A 20,379-nucleotide genomic window follows, 5' to 3' on the forward strand; every position below is an offset into this window, starting at 1 on the left:
AACTAACTTCCTCAGCAGCATCACACTGAAGATGGCCAGCTTGAAAGAAGCTACTTTGTCAGCAGCCGCTCTGAGGCCATTAACACCCAACACTGGTCAAAGTGGAACTGTCCACATTTAGCATTACATCAGGAGTGCAATAAACAACTGCTACACACACTGTCACGTCTTTTAAAATAAATACGTCTCATCCTTCAGAAAGGAAGCTTTATTAGATTTACAAAGTTCATTATCAATAATATCTTACTCCCTATGGGAAAAAATACTTAGTTTTGCCTTCATGTTTCGTTCATCATGTTATGCCCCTGTTATGTCATTCTGTGTTTTTAATAGTGCTGCATTTTTATTGTTAATGGAAACAAAGGGCTGTAGCTCTATCATTAATGTCAACCTGTATAAGAAAACATTGTCATCCAGAACTCAGTTGCTTTGGACTTTCTAACTAGGAAGACATTTTCTAATGCAAAGAATATTTTATTAATGCCAAAAGTCTGAATAATTCTGACAAGCAAACTGCTATTACATTGTATATGTACACGTAAGTGCCTGCCTTCTGTATAGAGGAAAATGCCATCCAGGTATAATATGCCATTTGAAAGGAAAACAGCTCTAGAAATCGGCAGTATACTAGCTTCTTAGGAATCAAACCTTTCCAAATCCTCCCTATGCTTTTAAAGGTTGTTAGGGTTTAGAAAATGCACATCTACGTTACCAGTCTTTTATGAAAAGACTTCATTATTGCTACCTGAAACTAGGTGTTTCGTTGCTGCTAATAAAAACTTTAGAGCAACTTGGCCCAGTGGTTGAGCCATGTATCAGCAAAGGGCATTCGGCGGGGGGTATGAGGCAGACGTGGCACAAGGTGCCTCCGAGATGACTGGAAAAAGGAAGTGGTGAATCACTGGTCTCGTCCCAGTCAGCATCACCTGGTCAAACCAGAAAGTTCTCAGTAGGGCAGGGATGGTGAGAATCAATGGCTCTTTTGAGTAGCCACAAGTAGCAAAAGACAGAACAACCTAGCAGCATCAAGTCTTTCTTGTCAGCAACTAAGCTTCTGGAAGGCACTGAAAAGCATGGTCCTTATTTAACAGTTTGAAATTTGTTGGGAGTCTTTTGAGGCTTTCTTTTAAGAGACAATTACACTCTAGAAGAGTAATCTTTTGCTTAAGTCAGCGATGAAAAAAAACTTTACTGTGTGTGGTTGTTTAATGTGTCTTTGAAATCAGAAACTATGTTTCTGTGATTTTCTTAAAAGCAAATAGACTTTGTTGCCTAATACTGTGGTGCACAGGGCAATTTTTTAGATAAAAGGTCAGTAGCAGTTGCAAACGCAAATTACATTTTCTAAATTATCGCAAGCTGTAGTATGCATTCAAAACAGCAAATGTTACCAAACCTGGATAGTGACAGGATTAGAAGAAAAAAAAAAAAAAAAAGAAAGAATGGTTTTGATGTTTCTACATAATGTCACAAATAATTTTGTTCAAAAATGTTTGAAAATGCCACATGTAAATTCACTTAGCAGAATTACAGATAAGGTCCTCTACTTGATCTTTCACAAAAATAGACTCAGAGTTCCTACAAGGGCTGGTGGAAAAAAAAACCCACAAAATAAAACAAAAAAATTCATTGGAAGCTTTGCCCTTTCATTGGCCAACAATGCTGTATTAAATACTACAGTAGTAACATCCTCCAAGCTTAGCATTCTCCCATAATGAGGTATTTTTTTCCCTAGAATTTTCCAGATGTCAGTTTTTTTGAGAAAACACAGAATATGATAGGACCCTCCCTAGTCAAGAGAGACTGAACTATTTGTTATGTCTAGATGACTGTGACAAAACGCTGTCTACAGCCCTTTACCTCATTAAGACGTGACATTAACAAACTCTTACTGAAATCAGTGACATTAAAGAGGGCTGCTAAGATACCTTAAATGCAATACCTTTACAGTTGGTCATGAAATGCAACCTACAGACCACAGGATACCCACTCTGTAGAAAAGTGATTGATACTGGAGAACAAAAATGAAACTTCTTCTTATCCTTTATGTCAAAAACAGAGGAAAATCATTTGGACAATAATGAAGTTGTAGAAAGATGATTTAGTCTAAGAATGGGGTTGACATCCTTCTCAAAAGGACATACATGGGCAACAAGGCTGCTAGTGAAAAATCTCAAAACAGAAGACATAACCAATTGCAGTCCCAGAAACAGTTGATAAAAGTACATAGGCTTTAAACTTTAATTGAAATAAACTTAACCTACAGCATACATGTTACTATTTGTGACTCCACAAGCACATATTGGGTTTGTATGAGTTAACAGCATTCAAGAAATAAATGTCTGGACCATACAAGACCTTCTGTAGCAGAACTCATGCTTCCAACTAAACTTTCTACATTATTCTGCACTAAGCTACAGAGTTATTGCAAGCTACAACCTTGAAAGAATAACTGAATGAAACGGTCATGATTTCCTCAGTTTTGAGCTTACAAAATTAATCATACATGATATGACAATTGTTTAAAACTCCCATATTTCATCCATATGCCAAGCAACATTCCTAGTAATAATGAATGCCTTCCACAGCCATCTGATCTCTTTGTTTACGTAAAAATTTAAGCAACACTCCCTTCAAAGGTAAGTTAGATACAGTGGATACAAAGACAATGTGCAAAACATCTGAGAGGGGTTTTTTGTTTCAGTCGTGTCAGACAAGAAACTTTTCTAGACCTACAGAATAATGGCCCTGACACCACAATTTTTGCTGGTCTAGGCAAGCTACCTCACTTCTCATGCAGTGACAGATAGACACCATGATTCCTGACAAGGAAGGGTCCTAATCTTCAATAATTCCACAGCTCCCATTGGAAACACTCCAGGTCACAAACAACCTAATAAGCACGGTACCAGAACAAACATCATAAGACATACTTTCCAAGCCTTTATAAGATCCAAAAAGCCAGACTCAAAAGGCCATTTGAGTTACTCCCACAACTACTATAAAAACCTCTGGTTTTCCAAATTATCTGCAGTTAAAATGAAAAGACAGGTAGACAGAAGCAGAAGAAGGGCTATTAAATTTGGTTTAGACATCCAAGTCTTAAGAGCAAAATCCCAAAGCATGTCACTTTTCTCCAGTTTTTCCACCGGACAGAGCTAGGGGTTAACATACAGCATCTAAGCCATAGGATGCACCACCCATTTGGGTGTGAGGTCCCATGGAGGGGAAGGAAACCCATCCCCTGCATAGACACTCAATCCCATCGAAACCTTAATTTTCACTTTGGTTTTTGGAGCCTACATTTATAGCAGCCTGCTTGGTTTTGTACAAAACACAGGATTTCAGCTTCAAATTTAACAGGCACAGTGACACCCTGCAAATACTAACACACAGCTCTTTACTCTAAATTGTGTTGCTTCACTTCATTTCCTGACTAAGTCTTCTTTCATAGTCTGACAGTGACAACTAAAATGATGTAGTTAAAGTAATAAACAGGGAATTTTAAGTAGCCTGTCAAAATAAGTGACATTTATATCATCTTAGTCTTAAACTCTCCTATAAAGTTCCATTCAAAGTAACTTCTTCATTATACAATCAAATGCTAAAAGTTACCTTCCCCATTGAAGGATGCTGCATTATCTCTCACAGCAGTTAGTGGGCTCCGCATCATTTCCAGCAACAGCATTTTGCGCTTAACAACAGCTGTTTCTTCATTAGCAATTAAACTCTTTCAAAAGCGTGTCAAGTCAACAGAAACCTCTGACATTTTGTTTGCAACCTGCTGAGTTATCAGCAAAACCAACCCACTTGCTCCAGAGGCTGGCAAGTGCTGTGACTTTAATATACCCAAGGGCAAAAATACCACCACAGAAGGAACTCCCCTTTAATTTTTCAAGGTAGCAGAGATGACCTAGTGATTTTAGATTTCTGCCACTCTGATTAAAAAAACATAAAGAAATGTTTAGCACTACACAATGTGAGACAATTAGAAAAAAAGTGGCGAGGCCAGGAAAGAAATACATGGTAAAAAGAAATGCTTGAGAAAGGGCCTCTACTTAAAGTTTCATTCATTCTGAAAAACCAGCAGTCTTGAATAACTCACAAATGCTGTGTGCTAAATGGATTTCAATTTCTTTGCACTAACAGAAGCTTCAAAATACTATTTACATTGTTTTCTAGGCTCATGCATCACCTCTGAAACACCTCCAATGCATTAAACATTTAAATCCCCCCTACTTGTAAAATAGGTAACATTTCCCCTTCTCACACAGTATCACTGGCACCAGCCAAGGCTTCCTACCATTTTTGCTTTAAGCTTGATGTTTATTAGAAGACCAGAATGGGGGCAGGTTTTCTTGCCCTTTGAAAGGTTTTTGATTTGTTACTTAACTAAACATGTTTGTACAGCTTTCTTCATATCTACAAGTCCTTAATCTACAAGATGTCAGTTGAGGCAATAATTATATTAATAAATTGAGACAGTCTAAGAAAAACAGAAAGATGGAGAGGCATTTGGAATTAACATGCTGTGAATCAGTCCTGCATCATCCTTTGTCAGTGGCATTAGCAGGCTCTTTTTTCCCCCCACTTCTTGTTGCCTTTTAGTAATAATTTTCAGTGCATTTGACACATTTCATCTCACTCAATGCACTGAACCCTAATACAAGAGAATACCAGTTTGTCAACCATATGTTATTTGAGGATGCATATCAGTTAATCTTAGGCAGCTGACATTGTCAAAAGACAGCCACACTGGCAAGAACTAAAAACACGCTAGGGAAGGAGGAAGGAGGCAGCATGCAAGAGCACAAGCGTGGTTGCTGAGATACCAGCACTACCCAAGGCCAAAGCCCCCAAATTCCTGTCTCTCAATTCTCCCCAAAACAAAAGTCTTCCACACCAGTTTCAAAGCACACACTTCCACTGCTGCTGACAAGAGGAGCTGCTAGCCTGCAAAGACTAGTCATCCACCTGGCACAGGATCCAGCCTCAGATATTTTAAGAGCAGGATGAGAGCAAGACTGTCTTCTGAAAAGACTTTTTAGTCGTCTACCTTACTTTCACAGAAGCCTCCGTGAATATTTATAGGTCAAAGTCAAGCACGTGATTAAGTCTTTGCAGCACTAGGGCCAGTATTTGCAGTTCCGGATACTCACATTGTTTTGCTGCTATGGACATTACAGAGAAGTCCTCAAAGGTTTTTTTAAACAACAAACAAACAGCACAGCGTGTTACAATAGCAGGCTTTACATTTTAGTGTTTCTTATAGCTGTTTATAGCAATTTAAAATGCTAAATGTATTCAGTCTTCAATAGGAGGGTCACCATTCAAACACTGGCAATTCTGGAGATTATGCAACATACCTGTGAGTTCTCTCCCTAAAAGTTCACAGGAGCTGGAGACATGATAAAATAACTATGCTGCAAATCCTCTGAGATCACTCTCTATTTCTGTTTTACAATTTGTCTCAAATTCACATATGAGCCAATATGGAAAATAAAGTATTTATTATAAAAAGAAAACTCTTATTTCTTCAATTTCCAAATGCATTTATATTATTGAACAGAATACCTAAGATCAAGAAAGAAAAATGGAAATCAAGAGTACTACAGTAGCAGTAATTGTATTTTCTACATATATTTAATATGCACTTGCCATTAAAAATATTTTTAAAAAAGGTTAAAATAGAACCCCCTCTCCATTCTGTTTATTTCATATTTTAACACTATTTCAGATCTAGTGACTTTTAAAGTTTCCTGTGTATGGTTTGTTTTTTCTATTTACACATTTAACAGATTTATATGTATATAAAACTTATTAGTTTCTTTATTCCCCAACTTGGCTTTAAAAAAACCCCAAACCCCTGAAAAATACAGATAAAATCTCAAATGCAGAACAATTCCTTGAATTACATAATTTATTTCTTCCAGACAAAGGGCTTCACATAGCTATCCTTACTAGTCATTTCTGCCATCTCACAGGACTGAAAACATCTGCTGAAAAGATTCTTTCAAAACCAAAAATACATAAAACTCAATCCTAGGTACATTGTTTACTGCAAACAATTAAAAGATTTCAGTGGTCATATTGCTTGCTTTTTAATGACAGACTAATTTATTTACTCAGAACAATTTTTATACACTACTAACTTCCAGAAATTAGTAACAATAGATACTTCTCATATTTACAACTTCAAGGTAAAACCATACCTGCCATTCCAGTAAGAGAAGTGCTTTTCAGAAGAAATTTGCTCATTCAACAAAGAATGAGAGAAAATACCACTAGAGAAACTCTTTGCCCCAGCACATTTACAAGGAATGCTTTGCATCTATAGGACTTCAGGAAGTTACTCACTTTCTTCTCAAGAAAGGCTTAGGTTTTATTTGGGATTTACAACATGGCAATGCTCTAACGCAAATCCCCCAGGAGGAGAGACAGTAAACAGGCGTTGGTACGAGAGAACAGAAGTAAGACCCCACCAAACATTTTGATGCGGATGCCTCTGCTCTGTAGTCCAAGATCTTGAAAAGTTCAGGTCAGAAGGAAAATATTCTGACACACAGCATCCACTTCAGAATAGACTGCCTACGGGTTCAACAGCCAACAACATTCATTCAGAAAACTTCTCTGTTTAAGCAGCCAAGGATGTCACAGAGCTGTTTTGTTTCTCACACAGGCAGCCCATTCTGTTCTACCACACTTAGTAGTTCCTTGGAAATCTTTTCTTTTAAAGACAAGTGGTCCTAGATCAAAATAATTTTTCTTCAAACTATAAAAAAAGAAAAATAGAAGCTCCATTTCCACCTGATCCATGATATAATTTAACTGTTGCGCTGGAGACACGCACGTTACAAGAAGAGACAGAAACATTAAGAACAGAATCCAAGAAATAATTCTTTTTTCCTATTCTCCATCTCAAAAAGCAGTTCGTACTCAAACAATAGTTTAAAAAGAAATCACTGCCACCTCTATAAGAAGACAGCACAAAAATCTTCATCCTGAAGCAGGCTAAGTTTGGAAAAGGGATAACAAAGTAAGCACTGCAGAGCAGCAAGTGGTTTATATAGCCCAACCTTAACTTCATCATAAGAAACCACCCTCCCAGCAGGCACTGGTAGGACTTTTTATTAAGGAAAAGCAAAGAAAAGAATAGCAGATTTGGGTGGGTGGGTATAAAGAGGACGCAGGGATTTTGTTTTATACTCTCTAGTAGACAACAGGTCCCCTTGATCCTTCTCTACACCTAGGTAGTGCCCTAAGTCTTTACAGAAAGAGGACAATTTCACCTTTCAGAACACTTTAATCCAGGCTGCCTCAAATAGATGACTTTGGAGAGAAAGAAACTGTATCTTTAGGAAGCAGCATACATTTGAACTAATCAGAACTGTAAGGGAAACACCAAAAACTTTTCCTCTTTTGAAATGCAGTCAGCATCTCCTCTGTGGGGCTGATGAATACCCAAAGTTAAAAGAAATAGCAGAATATAATTAGCTTGACTTTCATTAACACCCAGTAAGGTCACTGTCAATCTGACCAATGCTATATATAACATTTCCTCCAAAGGCTGTGCCTAGGAGTCTAGGTTTTGGCTGTGACTTCCCCACCCACCTACCCCACCCCCACCATTGTACAATTGCATAATTAGATTTTTCAAAAATATAAACAAAAGCTTTCACTCTTCCCATGCAGCTAGCTGTGTCAAGTTTAGGACATGCATTCTCTTTGCAAACATGCCAACATCTTGTGATGGATACTCTGACAAGTGCTGACACTGCCATGAAAAACCAATGCTTGACTACTAGATTTTGTGTCAATGCCAGAAGAAAAAAAATTTGCTAATTCTCTCCCTCCTCTTGTGGAAGAAAGGGAATTTGAAAATGAGATATTAAAAAAACAAAACAAAAAAAAAAATCAACAAATATCCACAATTAAAAGGAACATTTAATACTCTAGAACATAGCTTTAAATTCCACATTTCATTCATCCTCTAATATTAGGAACCACGATAAGGAAAAATTCTGCTGCTTCTCCTTCAATCAATACAATCCCTTAAGAGTCCAAGCCTCAAAACATTCACATAAAATATTAGTGTTATATATTTGCAGAAGATAAACTGAACCAGCAAGGCAATCAATCAATTTTCAATTACTTGTGGCAACTAGATAAGATGATAGTGCACACGCTAACAACTGACAATAGTCACCTAATGAGCAGGCTCGTGCCTTATGGAGGTCACAAGCCTCTGGATTACATAATTAATAATAGCCAATTATAAATATGTATTTCCTCTTCTGTCTTCATAAAGGAAGTTTATTATATGTAAACTGAGATGTACTCATCACCAAACCATCCAGTGCAACTTCTTTTTGCAAGGAGCATACAGTGCCTCTTATGTTATGGGGAGGGAATTCATGAAATGCGTTAGTAAAATTTCAGGTGTAACAAAAGTGTTAACTTATTTCTTACTTGATACATCACAGCGTTTTTACATCCCAGTAGATGTGTTCTGAATAATGCCATACTTACAACATCAAACTTCTGTGTGATGTTCCCCTGGACATCAAGTAAATAAACTTTGCCATAATGTGTTCCCAGTGCCAAAAACTGTAAAAGAAAGAGACTGATTACACAAACACAAAGACACTGCAACCAAAATTACAATGCTAAATGAACTCCGGGATTTAACAGATTAATGATTAACAGCACTGGGGAAAAAAATACCCACCACCTTCTATAGACAAAGGCTATTTTAACTGGACCTAAAGAATAAAACAGGGCTTCAAGCCCGTATTACTGTGATAGTGCAAGTTAGCTGTCAGAATGAGTCATGAGGACCCTCATCCACTGACAACTAATGGTGCGTCTGCAGTCCGTACACACTGCCTGATAGACTGTGGCAGCAAATTAAAAATTCAGCGTGAAAGCAAGGACCGAGACAGATGTGAAATAGTTCCTATATCCTTTCCACAGCTTTGTTTCAATCATAATCGTTTCCTTTGGGCTTTATTTTTAATTCTCCTTCATTGTTAACATGAAAAACAAAGCATTCACACACAGCAAAAGGCCACTGGTAAGACATTGGTAAAACACTGCTGAATTACAGAAGGTCTCTGACAGCGCATTTAAGCACACAGATAACTACTAGGTTTGTTTTCCTTCACGTAGTAACGCTCCTACATTGAACACTCTTAAGACAAATACACTTTTCCTTGGAAATCTCAGGAGTTTCATTCTAAAAAATAGTACCAAAATAAAGAAATCTCCACACAAAGGCATGCTATCACAAACTTATTTTGACACAAACAAGAAGGAAATTTATTCTGGGAGATCTGCTGTTAATTGAACCATGTGAACTACACCTAAACAGAAAAGGAAGAACTTCAGTACTACTTGATTTATTACAGAGGTTTCTTTTATTGCCCCCCTCCTTTCAGCATTACTCAAATAGTCTAGGCTCCTCAATTCTCTGTATTTCACTGCATGTGACCATGCTTCATTGCAACCTATAATGAAATGCTCAAATTTACAGGCACTGCTAAGCGTGTCAGTCAGGCAGCACAATCTTTAAAAAATAACCTTACAGAAAGTCAAGGTTTAAAAGGATTTATCAAAATGGAATTGCTTAAAATGAAATTTCAGTTCAGGCACTTAAAATATGAAGCTACATTAAAAGGAGTCAAGAAAGGGAAAGAAGGGGTTCATTAGAAATTCATCCCCTGCAATGCCTTTCACTCCTGCAAGGTTGCCTTTTTTCAGGAAGAAAAAAGTCCCCCGGGTAAAAAAATCAATACTGGTTAATAAAACATCAGGTGTGCAGACATAACTAGGTATGACTATTCCACTGCACAGGCCTGCTTGAATGCACCAGGTGCCATGACGATTAGTCATCCAGTGCAGACAGCAAGCCTGGTGAAAATACGATGCTTTAGCAGTGAGAAGAAATAAAATAATTCTGAGGGGAAATTAGCCTGAATACAGAAGTCAGATTTTTCAGGATTCCCAGCAAAGTTACACTGTTTTAATCAGTGGCATATTTAACATAGTACTATATAATTTTGCTAATGATGACTCGTCAGCAGGGCTTTTCCTGCCCTTGCAGGGAAAAAACCAACCAAAAAACCCCAGAACAAAACAGAAAACACCCTCTCAAAACCCATAACCCAGCTTCATTTTCTTCATTTTTAAGCGCTCTGTTGTAAGAGACCTATTCCTAAAAGACTCCTGCATCTAGCTTCTAACAATATTGATCCTTCTCATAAATAGTGTATCTAGTTCGCTGGAAAACTAAAAGTGCTGGGATACTTAAACAGCTTTCCTGTATTGTCACTCTTTGTGACACTATAGTTAAAGCTGTATCTGTGCACATTCTTATAGAAAAACCTGTTCAACTCTCGGCTTTCAAAATTTACCTGAGGCTCAGGAAAAAAAGGTAACACAAAGAGGCCACAGACCAGGGAGGAAATACTTGCCAATTTTCCAAATACCTGTGTAACTCTAAGTTGTCAAAAGCATTTTAAAAAGACTTATTGTTTTCATTCACACAGTTAAAATACAAGCTTCATCTTAAGAGCCTCTTGAGCCATGGCAACAGTCCTTTGAGTAAAAGAAACACAGCACAAGTCAATCTAAAAATACAGCTAAATAATAGAGATAGATCCCTCAACAATAACTGTTAAGGAGCCATTACTGGCTGTGAGAAATTATACATTCAGAAAATAGCCATTATGTTTTACATACTAATAGTTACTTGACAAATCATTAACTCATACTTTCAGACGCTCTTCAGCATTCCCCAACATTTTAAAATGTTCTTCAGTATCTATAAAAGTGAAGAAAACCCAGAAAATAAAAAGCAATTGTTTAAATCACTGAAGAAACAGATGAAGTTTCTTCCTTGTAAGAACAAAGGAATGATTCTTTGTAAAATTTCTATTCTTTGCATTGTCCATCACTTTCTCCCTCTCATTCTCTTGTATGTCTCAAACTTATCAATATTAGACCATGTGCATGCCCTCTCCCTGTTTTTAACATACACTGTTTCCCTGTTTTCCATGAATGAGGGAAGGGGAACAGGGAAGTGTTAGTATGACACCCCCAAAAAAACCCCTAACAAACAAAAAAGGAATATTGTAATTATTTTCTTCTACACTTTATTAACAGCAACTTAGCCATCTTTCACATCTGAATATATGCTAAGCTGGCCCCTGGCATGATCAAGTCTGCCTTCAGTGATTTAGGCTGTACAAATAAGCACAGTATATGCCAACTCCCTTTTCAAATAAAGGAAAGTTGGGACTGTATCCCAATTCTAGTTCATAATACTGTCCATAATTAAAACCAAGTGAGCATTTTCCCAGTAGCTTACGTAAACATCCCACCTAACAAATCACACAGCTTTAATTCTCACCTCATTTTCTCACTGAGAAAGTATGGATTGTTCAACACAGGTTTACCATGAATTCTGTTTATATTAGTTTTGGCTTGCAGTGCACCTCTAGATTTGGCATAGAAATATACTGATGCCTTATAAGCATAGATAAATATATAAAACCAAGCAGAAGTTGTATCTCTGCCACAAAGTCACGTAATACCTTTTCATGCACTGTCATGCAGCTGGCTGCATCCTTCTGGAGAATTTCAGTCACTCCATTAGAAAGCCGTTCATACTTCAGCTTAGGTTCTTCTTCACTCTCATCTTCCTAAATTTTTAAGAGCGTAAGAAAAAGGGAGCAAGAGAAAAAAACCAAAGGAACAGTTTTCAGTTTATTTTATATAAAAACAACTTAAAAGACACCCGAAACCTATCACACAGCAACAGGCGAAGATGGATCACTGCTATCTCTTAACAACAGCCATTACAATCAAAAGCCAAACTTTCACATTTCTATCATTAGAGGGGGCTTGGGTTTTGCTTTTTTGTTATTGTTTTCTCTTTTTACTCCAAAGTTCTGGGTGCAAACAAAGACTGTATAGCAACATATCAATTCAGCTATAAGAGGCACTTAGTCACTATCAAAAAAGCAGGAAAAAATGTACATGTGTACTTTGTTACATGAAGTTAGTCATTCACAATTTAGAAGAAAAATATAAAAGGGATGGATATGGAAAAACAGATGACAAAATAAAGTGTAGCCACAATAACTCTAAGCTGAAGCATGCAGGTTACAAGAAACTTCAAGACCTTTACAAGATGCTGCACCTCTGTAGGAAGGATAGAGGCAAAATGCTGTGAACAAAAATAAAAAGAATCCGCTAGGAATAAGTTAATTGTATAAACACACCAATGGTTTATGTTTTTGTTTTTGGTTTTTTGTTTGTTTTTTTAAAAAAAAAGAAAAAAAAACAAAACAAACCAAAAAAGAGTATAAGTATGTTGTTGCAGTATGTTGTTGCAGAACTGTCTGGGAAAAGGATCCGGACACAGCCTATTCCTATGGATCACCTATATCATCTACATATTAGGAACTTTTTCTGGTAAATACCAAATACCAAAGCTTTCCTCTTTTTCTTTTCAAGCATGTTAGGCTTTACCACCCTATCACTACTTAGATGCAAAGAGAGATGATGCATCAAGTGGCACAGAGTGAAAAGAAAGGAGACCAAGCTAAAAAAACACAAGCAGCAAAATCATTGATCAAAGAACACACCAAAATATTTATCTCTTAGGAAAAGAAAATCCGAGGTGCAAAACACCTCTGTGGTCATAGGCTTCTATCTGTAACAAATGATCTAGTGAAGCACAACGCCAGAGAGAGACTTCATAAGGTACAGTAAGCCTCAGTTAATACTATACATGCACAGACATACACAAACCCATATATATCCCTTGGTCCTAACTGGGAAACAGTATACCTGCAATAACAGTCTCCTACACTCACTATTAGTTCTAATGAACACATCAACATTGAGCGTGTTTCCCACATAAAACATGTCTTTCATTCCTAAGCAACCAGAATGTACCAATGCAGTGCTCTAGTAAAGGAGTGCCTTTACTTCCCACCAACCACTGCTTTCCAACCGCCAGCACGGAAAATAAGAATGCACAGTGTCAGCCTATGGCAGAAGAACTACATTTTGCAACATTTTCTCGTAGCTAATGATGTGAAAAATAAATTTGGAGAAGAGACATGTTAACTTGTTAATAAAACATACTTTGTTTAAATTGCCTTTGGAGTACTGAAGCTAGGCTTTTCCAAGTTAAATATTACAGCCATTTACCATACATTACCATCACACACGGCAATATGTACATACCCTCATACAAAACACATGAAAGCCATACAGACCTATGGAAACACTCAGTATTTAGCCCCATGCTTATATAAATATGCTGCAAAGACAGGTCCTTTTAAAATGTTATTTGAGGGTTTTACGACAGAATACAAATGAGATTAATATAGGGATGTCAGCAGTCCATGACGTAGCAGTCTGAAGCGAGGTGTCAAAATGTCCACCAAGAAACAATTTTATTCAGTAAATCTAACACTGAACAAAGTTGTTACTAGACAGAATGACAATGTCAAATTACAGGGCTGTGTATAAATCAGCCAAATTCCTTGTGCCTACAGATCCCTAATAAATGAATGACTACAGGGTAGAGGGAGAAGGTAAAGTCAAAGAAAAAAGTGTCCACGTGATGGAAGGAGGGCATAAGGAAGTATGCGTCCATTTCACAGCAATTAATACATTACTGCATTTTATACATGGCTTACAAAGATTACACTTGAAATGCATGAGTAATCATTGAATAAATTCATAAAAGTAAAAATTGAACTCCAGTCATCTAGTTTTTATAAGATCCCACATGTTGCTGGAGTCTAGACATCCAATGAGCAACCAACGTGAAAAGTTAATTCTAGTCTCTTGAGTAGTTTGCATAAAAGCATTCATCCATGGACCATTAGATAAAGTTACTGTAAATAAGTTTTGCCTGTCTTATTTATGAGTGAAAACTAAGTAATTTTTCTGCACATGCCTATACAAAAAAATATATACTTTCAAAAGTCAGTGTACCGAAGCATTCTGCCCGGCTTCAAAAAAAGTAAATAAAATGAAAACTTCAAATATTAGGCATGATGATGTACCCATTTCACGCTTTCTTGACAGGTATCTTTTATGTTAAGGAAAAGTCAAGCTAAAAGGTGAATTGAAATGGGGTAGGGGCACTTCACTGTAAACAAAATGAAATGAAAAAGGTGATTTGCAAAAATGTAAGATTTCTCTACTGCTTCAGACTCTACCTGATATATTAAATGCATTTGATGATCTCTTATTTAGAGTATCAGAGTTTAATAATTTTAAAGGTATTTTTTTATTAGGAAAATCTCTTATGCAGTCTGAACTTCTAAAGTAAATGGAAGCCAGTGTTAATAAAAAACAAATCAATATTTTTTGTTAAATTTTAATAATCCTGAAAACCTACAAATAAAACCATCAGCAGCCTGAGTTGAGATGACAGTTAGCTGCGTTTCTATGACAACCTAGAGGAATAGTACAAGCCCCGACTTGCAGCAAAGCTAAGATATAAACAGAGTGACATTTACCCCATACAAGAAAAGTCACAGCTTTCCTTTTTTAAGAGGGAAAAAAATAGAAATCAATTGTTCAACTAATATGGATTTTTACTAAGTGTATGGCACTTTTAATTAAAGTGAAGTCCTTTAAACCATCCTAGATGATTCTAAACATTTCAAAATAAATTTTACAGCACTGCTCCTTGTACCACTGCTTATCATCACATCTGTATTTTCTGCCTAAAAAAAAAAAAACAAAACAAAACAAGCCCAACACTGAATTTTGAAATTCTTGTAAAGGAAACATACTGCACAAAATGTGTAAAGCGCTCCATGTGTGGCAGCCTTAAATTCTGAAAGGGAAGGAGAGCCACAGAACTGACAGGGGGAATCTGCCTTTGTGGTTTTGTAAAATAAGTAACGACCATTTTTCAACTACAGGAATGCTAATTTGAAATTCATATTCCATTTAGTTTTCTACTTGCCTTTTACTGCTGAAGCTAGCAGTCAAATTGCTAAAATATGCTGAAAAGGACCTGTACAGAACAGGTATGCTTAAACATTTCCCATTGATAGCACATTTCCAATTGAATGAAATACTCCAATTAACCACTAAGACCAATACAAATCCCTTCCCACAAAGAGCTCCTCCATTTGTCACTGCTGAACTCCTGAATTAAAACCAAATTCTTCTTCCCACACCTAACACCTGATAGGTCTGAAACTCACTACCAACTCTTCTGGAGCAGATTTACAAAACTGAGGAGAGTTGCAAACGTGCAATAAGCTCTCAAAAGGCCTACAGGAACAACTGTGGTGGAATCATGAGTGGAAAAAAATAATCTGAAATTGGTCCTCGCGAAGAAAATTTCAAGGAGGAACCTGTGGGCAGCTCCTGGAGTTATTCCATTAGCCCACATTTGCTCCTGCAGCAGAGGATCTGCCCACAGGACAGTCTGTCACATGAACTACATGCTCTACTGATTGCGGATACTCTAATTATGTTACGGGCACTGACAGCAAAGTGTCATCCTTCCCGCACGATTTGCCCTCAAAGTTTTTCAAAGCCTTTATGGAAATAAACGGTGCATACACTATAAGGCAAGTGCCCTTCCTCTTTGCCGCACATCTGTCCAGTCCCAGCCAGAATTCCAATTACTGTAGGTGGCCATTCCAGTCTTGTTTACACCCGCAAGTTTTGACCCTGCAAAGCATTTAAACTCAAATACAAAGATATCTCAGGTCCATCACTCAAGGAATTTCAAAGGAGCTACACTCACACTCTACTGCAACAAGGCCCCAGTGTCATAGGCCTTCCTAAAACATCATGTCTTAAAAAAAAAACCCAAACAAAAACAAAACAAACAAAAACCTACAGCTCCTTTTCATTTTTCCCATGCTTTCTTTCAAGTTCATGTCGATTTCAGAGATTATAGGAAAAGCATTAAATTAGCTTGTTTCCTCCTAGCTTAAAGGCCATTAAAAGCGCTCTGCCTCTGCATATCTGAATAATTAATGTTCAGGATACATTCTAAAATCTCATAAAAAACAAAACAAAACGAAACCCCAAGACACCACTCTGCTGCCAAAGCACAAAGCCAACATTATTGCTAAAAAGTGGGAACAGGCTACTCAGCAATGTCCAAGAGTACCTTTTCTTAACATTTAATACAGGCCAGATCTTTGGAAACCCATGTATAACTTACTAAGAAATCAGCATTTTTATTTATTTAAACAGTCATCAGTATCACACAGAAGAAAAAAATTAAACTAACTAGTTACAGCTCCAGAATTATTAGTTTAGAAACTATATGAAAATCTCCAGTAGAATGAAAGAAACCAACCCCATTTATTTTAGAATTAAAGGTTCACAGAACATCCTCAGTTATGCAAAAATGAATAAACACATCTTTAGTGCTCTGCTGAGGGCAGCTTCTCTTATTACAGAAATTCAACAACAAATATAAAAAAACCCCACCAACATAAAAAGACCTCAAGCCCCAGAATGCAGTCTCCAGGGAGAATGACTTCCTTCTCTTCTGTACATACAGATGCATAAAGTGCAGCAAAATACCCAGCAGAGGTCAGTTGCCAAGATCATGCATCACCTTTTTGGTCTTGACTCGATCCAAAGCATAACCACCTCCAACTGTTAATTTTTTATGGAAATGATGTCTTAATCAGGGGGTCGGATTGGTTGTCTCAGCTTTGATTTTGAGGGTCTGTGGGACAGTGGGCTGGATCTGTCCTCTACAAATCCCCTAACTGACATGGGAGCAACAAGGACTTATCTGAGTGGCTGGTACCCTGCTGAGAAGCAGAACGGGTGAATTCAAACCACACTGCTACAGAAAGCACATGATCAGTGTGGATTTACACCACCACCCAGGCCATCTGCAAACCTATCACCAGCATTGGCTGGGAGGGCAGGACTGCACCAGGCAGGCTGTGCAAACCTCAGTTGGACAAGGGGTCCCATCAAGCACCTTACAAACTTCAGGATAACTGTGGCAAGACTTCCATGAAGCAGCATGTGCTACCCAACAAAGAATATAGCTAAAATTCTTTATCTAACCTTCACTCATTGCCACACCTGGGAATTGTACCACATGGGTCATAATGCCTTCTTTGGCCTGGTAAAGAAATTATGATTATTTTCAGTCTTTATCCTCTCCAGTTCAGATTCCAGATCTTGTTAGGACCTGACTACCTCCCTTCATTCAGGGTCAAGAGATATGAAGCACCGATTTATAAATGAAGCTCACTTCAGGTTTGCCAAACCCCACACCCCAAATTCTTCAGAGAAAATACTCACCTGAGTCCCTCAGACAAGCAGGTTCACTATTTCGTTAATCTGTCATCTCTAGTTCTCTCTACCCAGATTGTATTTAGGCTAAATGTGGCCCAAATAATCTGGTAACCCAGATGACCAGACACAAGTGTCCATACTCCTAGTACCACCCCAGGAATATCCATCTGCATAATTTCACACTTCCTGCTTTACCGTATTTCACACCTACACTAATTTCTAATAGCTGTATGTTAAAACACTGAGACTGCCCATATTTTTTTTGTTCCCAAAGGCAGTAATTAGGTCTGACAAACTGTATAGTTTCTCCACCCTGGAAATAATGCTTCAGTTTAGACACCTTTGCTCAGCTAGGACAAGGAGCAGTTTCTTCAGCCTGGTCTGGAGGACAAGGTAAGATGTAGGCACAGCAATTCTTTACTGCAGCTCTGCAGAGCTGGGTCTGCTGGCTGGGCTACTCTGGATTTTGGGACGCCAACAGAAAACTAAACAAGTGACTCTGCTCACCACAATGCTACCCCAGACAGGTTGAAGGGGGTGGCCTGCCTTCAAAGCACCAGCCAATGCCACCTGTAACCCAACTATCCAAAACCAACAGGTTAAGGGTGCTGGCTCACAGTGTAACACTTAAACTCCACTTTTAAGACTGCAGAGTCCTGAACCCTCATGAGCGAAATGAAACAGAACCTAGCCCTCCCCTAGCCTCCCCCTTCCTGCTCTGCTTTGTCCCGGGGCAACCCCCAGATGGACATTTGCTGATACCCAAACTCCTCTCAAACACTTCACCAAACCCTCCCAGCCTGGACTCCCATCTCAATTTCAACACCTTCCAGTGTGCCTGCAGGACCCCTATTTTCTTACTCTTCAAAGCCACTACGTCCTCAGCTGGAAGCTTACTTCCAGCCAGGCAAAACTCACAGCAGAGCAGCTTTCCTATCCCGAGTTTGTAACAGCTGCTTACAGCCTGGCATGAAACAGCTGTACAGGAGACACCAGAACCCAGCATGAACAGCTCAAACACACTAAATCTGGATCTAAGGACAAGCAGAGTGCAGCTTCCATCCCAGCGGCCCACCCATGCCAACTCAGAGACACTCAGCAGCGCAGAGATCAAGAATGACCACCGAGCAAGAGGATTCGGAAATGTAGACAATTGCTGTCCTGTATTTCCGCGTCCTCTTTCTGTGCCTTAACAGCATAGATGTTCTTCAAACACATGGAAGGAAAAAGCAATTTTATTTTACTAATTCAGGGTTCACATACGCAAGCGAACGCACTGCCCATTTGGCAATACGTGGGAATATGGCTAGTGAATTAAAACATTAAGCAACAAATCTGCTACAAGTGAAAACATCACACGGGAGCAACACCTGCAGGAGGATTAATATTCCTAAAGCAGTTTTAGAAAATATTAAAAGGCAAGCTGTAACAAATTGTTAATGTCTGTTGATGAATGTAAGGAAGTAACACCATCATGTCGCAACACAGTTTGGAGATCCCTTCAACTTCCATCCCAGATCACATTTTAAAGTCCCTGTATTATTTGGTAATAACACTGAGTAGGTTTTTGGGTTTGTTTTTTTGAGAACACGAAAATGAAAAACTCCTACTCTTTGTCTACTAAACGGCTTATCATGTTCATTTTAATCATGATAACAGCTTGGTTATACCTGTGAAGGGTAAACCAGCATTCTCCCCCTCTTCCTTGTTATATTCACATTTAACAGTCACAAAACAGTCTTCATAAATCATACACTTGCCTTACGATTGCAGGCATCAGATTATGACTTGTACTTTAAAGATGAGAGGTAAAACCTTTGAACCTCATATATTAAATCAGAATTGGTGCATCACCTATTTGACACAAGAAGGGATCCAAGAATATTTTTGGACATTTATCCACCTCCCTCTACCTCAAAAGCAAACATGCTTTTTGTTTCTTAGAGCAACTTTGAGTAACCTGACCTGCTATTAACTGCATCAAGCGTGCATGCCAGCAGCGTCTTACTCTTCCCCAGCACCATTTGGAAAGCTCACATCCTTTGAAGATGATGACCAGTTCTGGTCAGAAATGGTGGGAGGAGAGAAGCTTGCCTTTGGAAAGTTTTATAAGTCAAATTTGTCAAAAGATGCAGATTACAGCAAAGAGGACATATCACTATTTCTGTAAAAGATGTACTTATTTGCTCAAATTTCTTCCATTGTAACATCTGACTTCAGTGTTTGCCTCTGACGCTGCTAATTTTGAAGGAAACTGCCCACAGGACAACCTATTGCCTGCCCTTCTGACATGGGAGTCAGAAAAACCCTGAGCCTAACTCACGTTTCTTGTCACAATTGGAACCTAAACACTGGTTTTGAAACGTAATTTAAAGAACCAGTATTTCTAGTAAAAACAGCTGGAAATTCACAACACAGATTTGCCAAAATGTATGTTTTCGTTGTTCCAAAACATTAGTGGGTTGTTACTTTGTATTATCAAGTAACACATTAAGTGCAGTTCAGAAGCCTATTCAGTCCTTAAAAATGTAACACCTCAACTTCATGTACTGGCCATATTTGCTTAAAAAGATTCCCATGTTCTAAAATTATGCAAACGTCACACCTTCCCTGCTGCCCATTTCTAGGTCTTACCCTGCCTTCTTTTAAAAGAAAACACAAATTCAAAAACAAACAAGAAGCAAGCACTCTGTCCTCTGCTGTTCTGGCAGATACATCCACTCGTGCTGAAGAAACAAGTGACGCAAAGCAAACAAGGAGAATTATAGCAGAAGAATGCCTAACTATTACAAAGTGCAGCTTCATCATTACTGTTTCTCCATCCCTAGGATATTGTTTCCAGACTTGTGTTCCTGTCTCAAGAATGAAGGGACTACCCATGCTATTTTCAGGATTAGGATCCTGACTCAATTTTTCTCAATGCAATCAAATCTCTAACACTAAAGGGATGCCAAGAAAAACTCAGACTAAGGCCTTTAACCTTCAAAAGCCCAGTTTGCTCGACAGTGCACAAATTGGAACACAACTGTATTTTAAGTTGTTTTATTTACTGTG

General features: G+C 38.1%; 1 protein-coding gene across 3 annotated transcripts in view; it reads right to left on the bottom strand.

Moving 5' to 3' along the window:
• VPS41 (VPS41 subunit of HOPS complex) overlaps positions 1-20,379 on the bottom strand; it is a 105,891-nt gene that overhangs the window by 74,691 nt on the left and 10,821 nt on the right. For all 3 annotated transcript variants that reach the window (XM_086467876.1, XM_086467875.1, XM_086467877.1), the window contains exons 3-4: positions 11,595-11,702; positions 8,530-8,607 (exon numbers count right to left, since the gene is read on the bottom strand). In XM_086467876.1, coding sequence (XP_086324002.1) covers positions 8,530-8,607; positions 11,595-11,702 — 186 coding nt within the window. The remainder of the gene's footprint in view (positions 1-8,529; positions 8,608-11,594; positions 11,703-20,379) is intronic.

The sequence above is a fragment of the Leptosomus discolor genome, chromosome 7 (assembly GCF_034619465.1).
Source record: "Leptosomus discolor isolate bLepDis1 chromosome 7, bLepDis1.hap2, whole genome shotgun sequence".
Taxonomy (NCBI): Eukaryota; Metazoa; Chordata; class Aves; order Leptosomiformes; family Leptosomidae; genus Leptosomus; species Leptosomus discolor.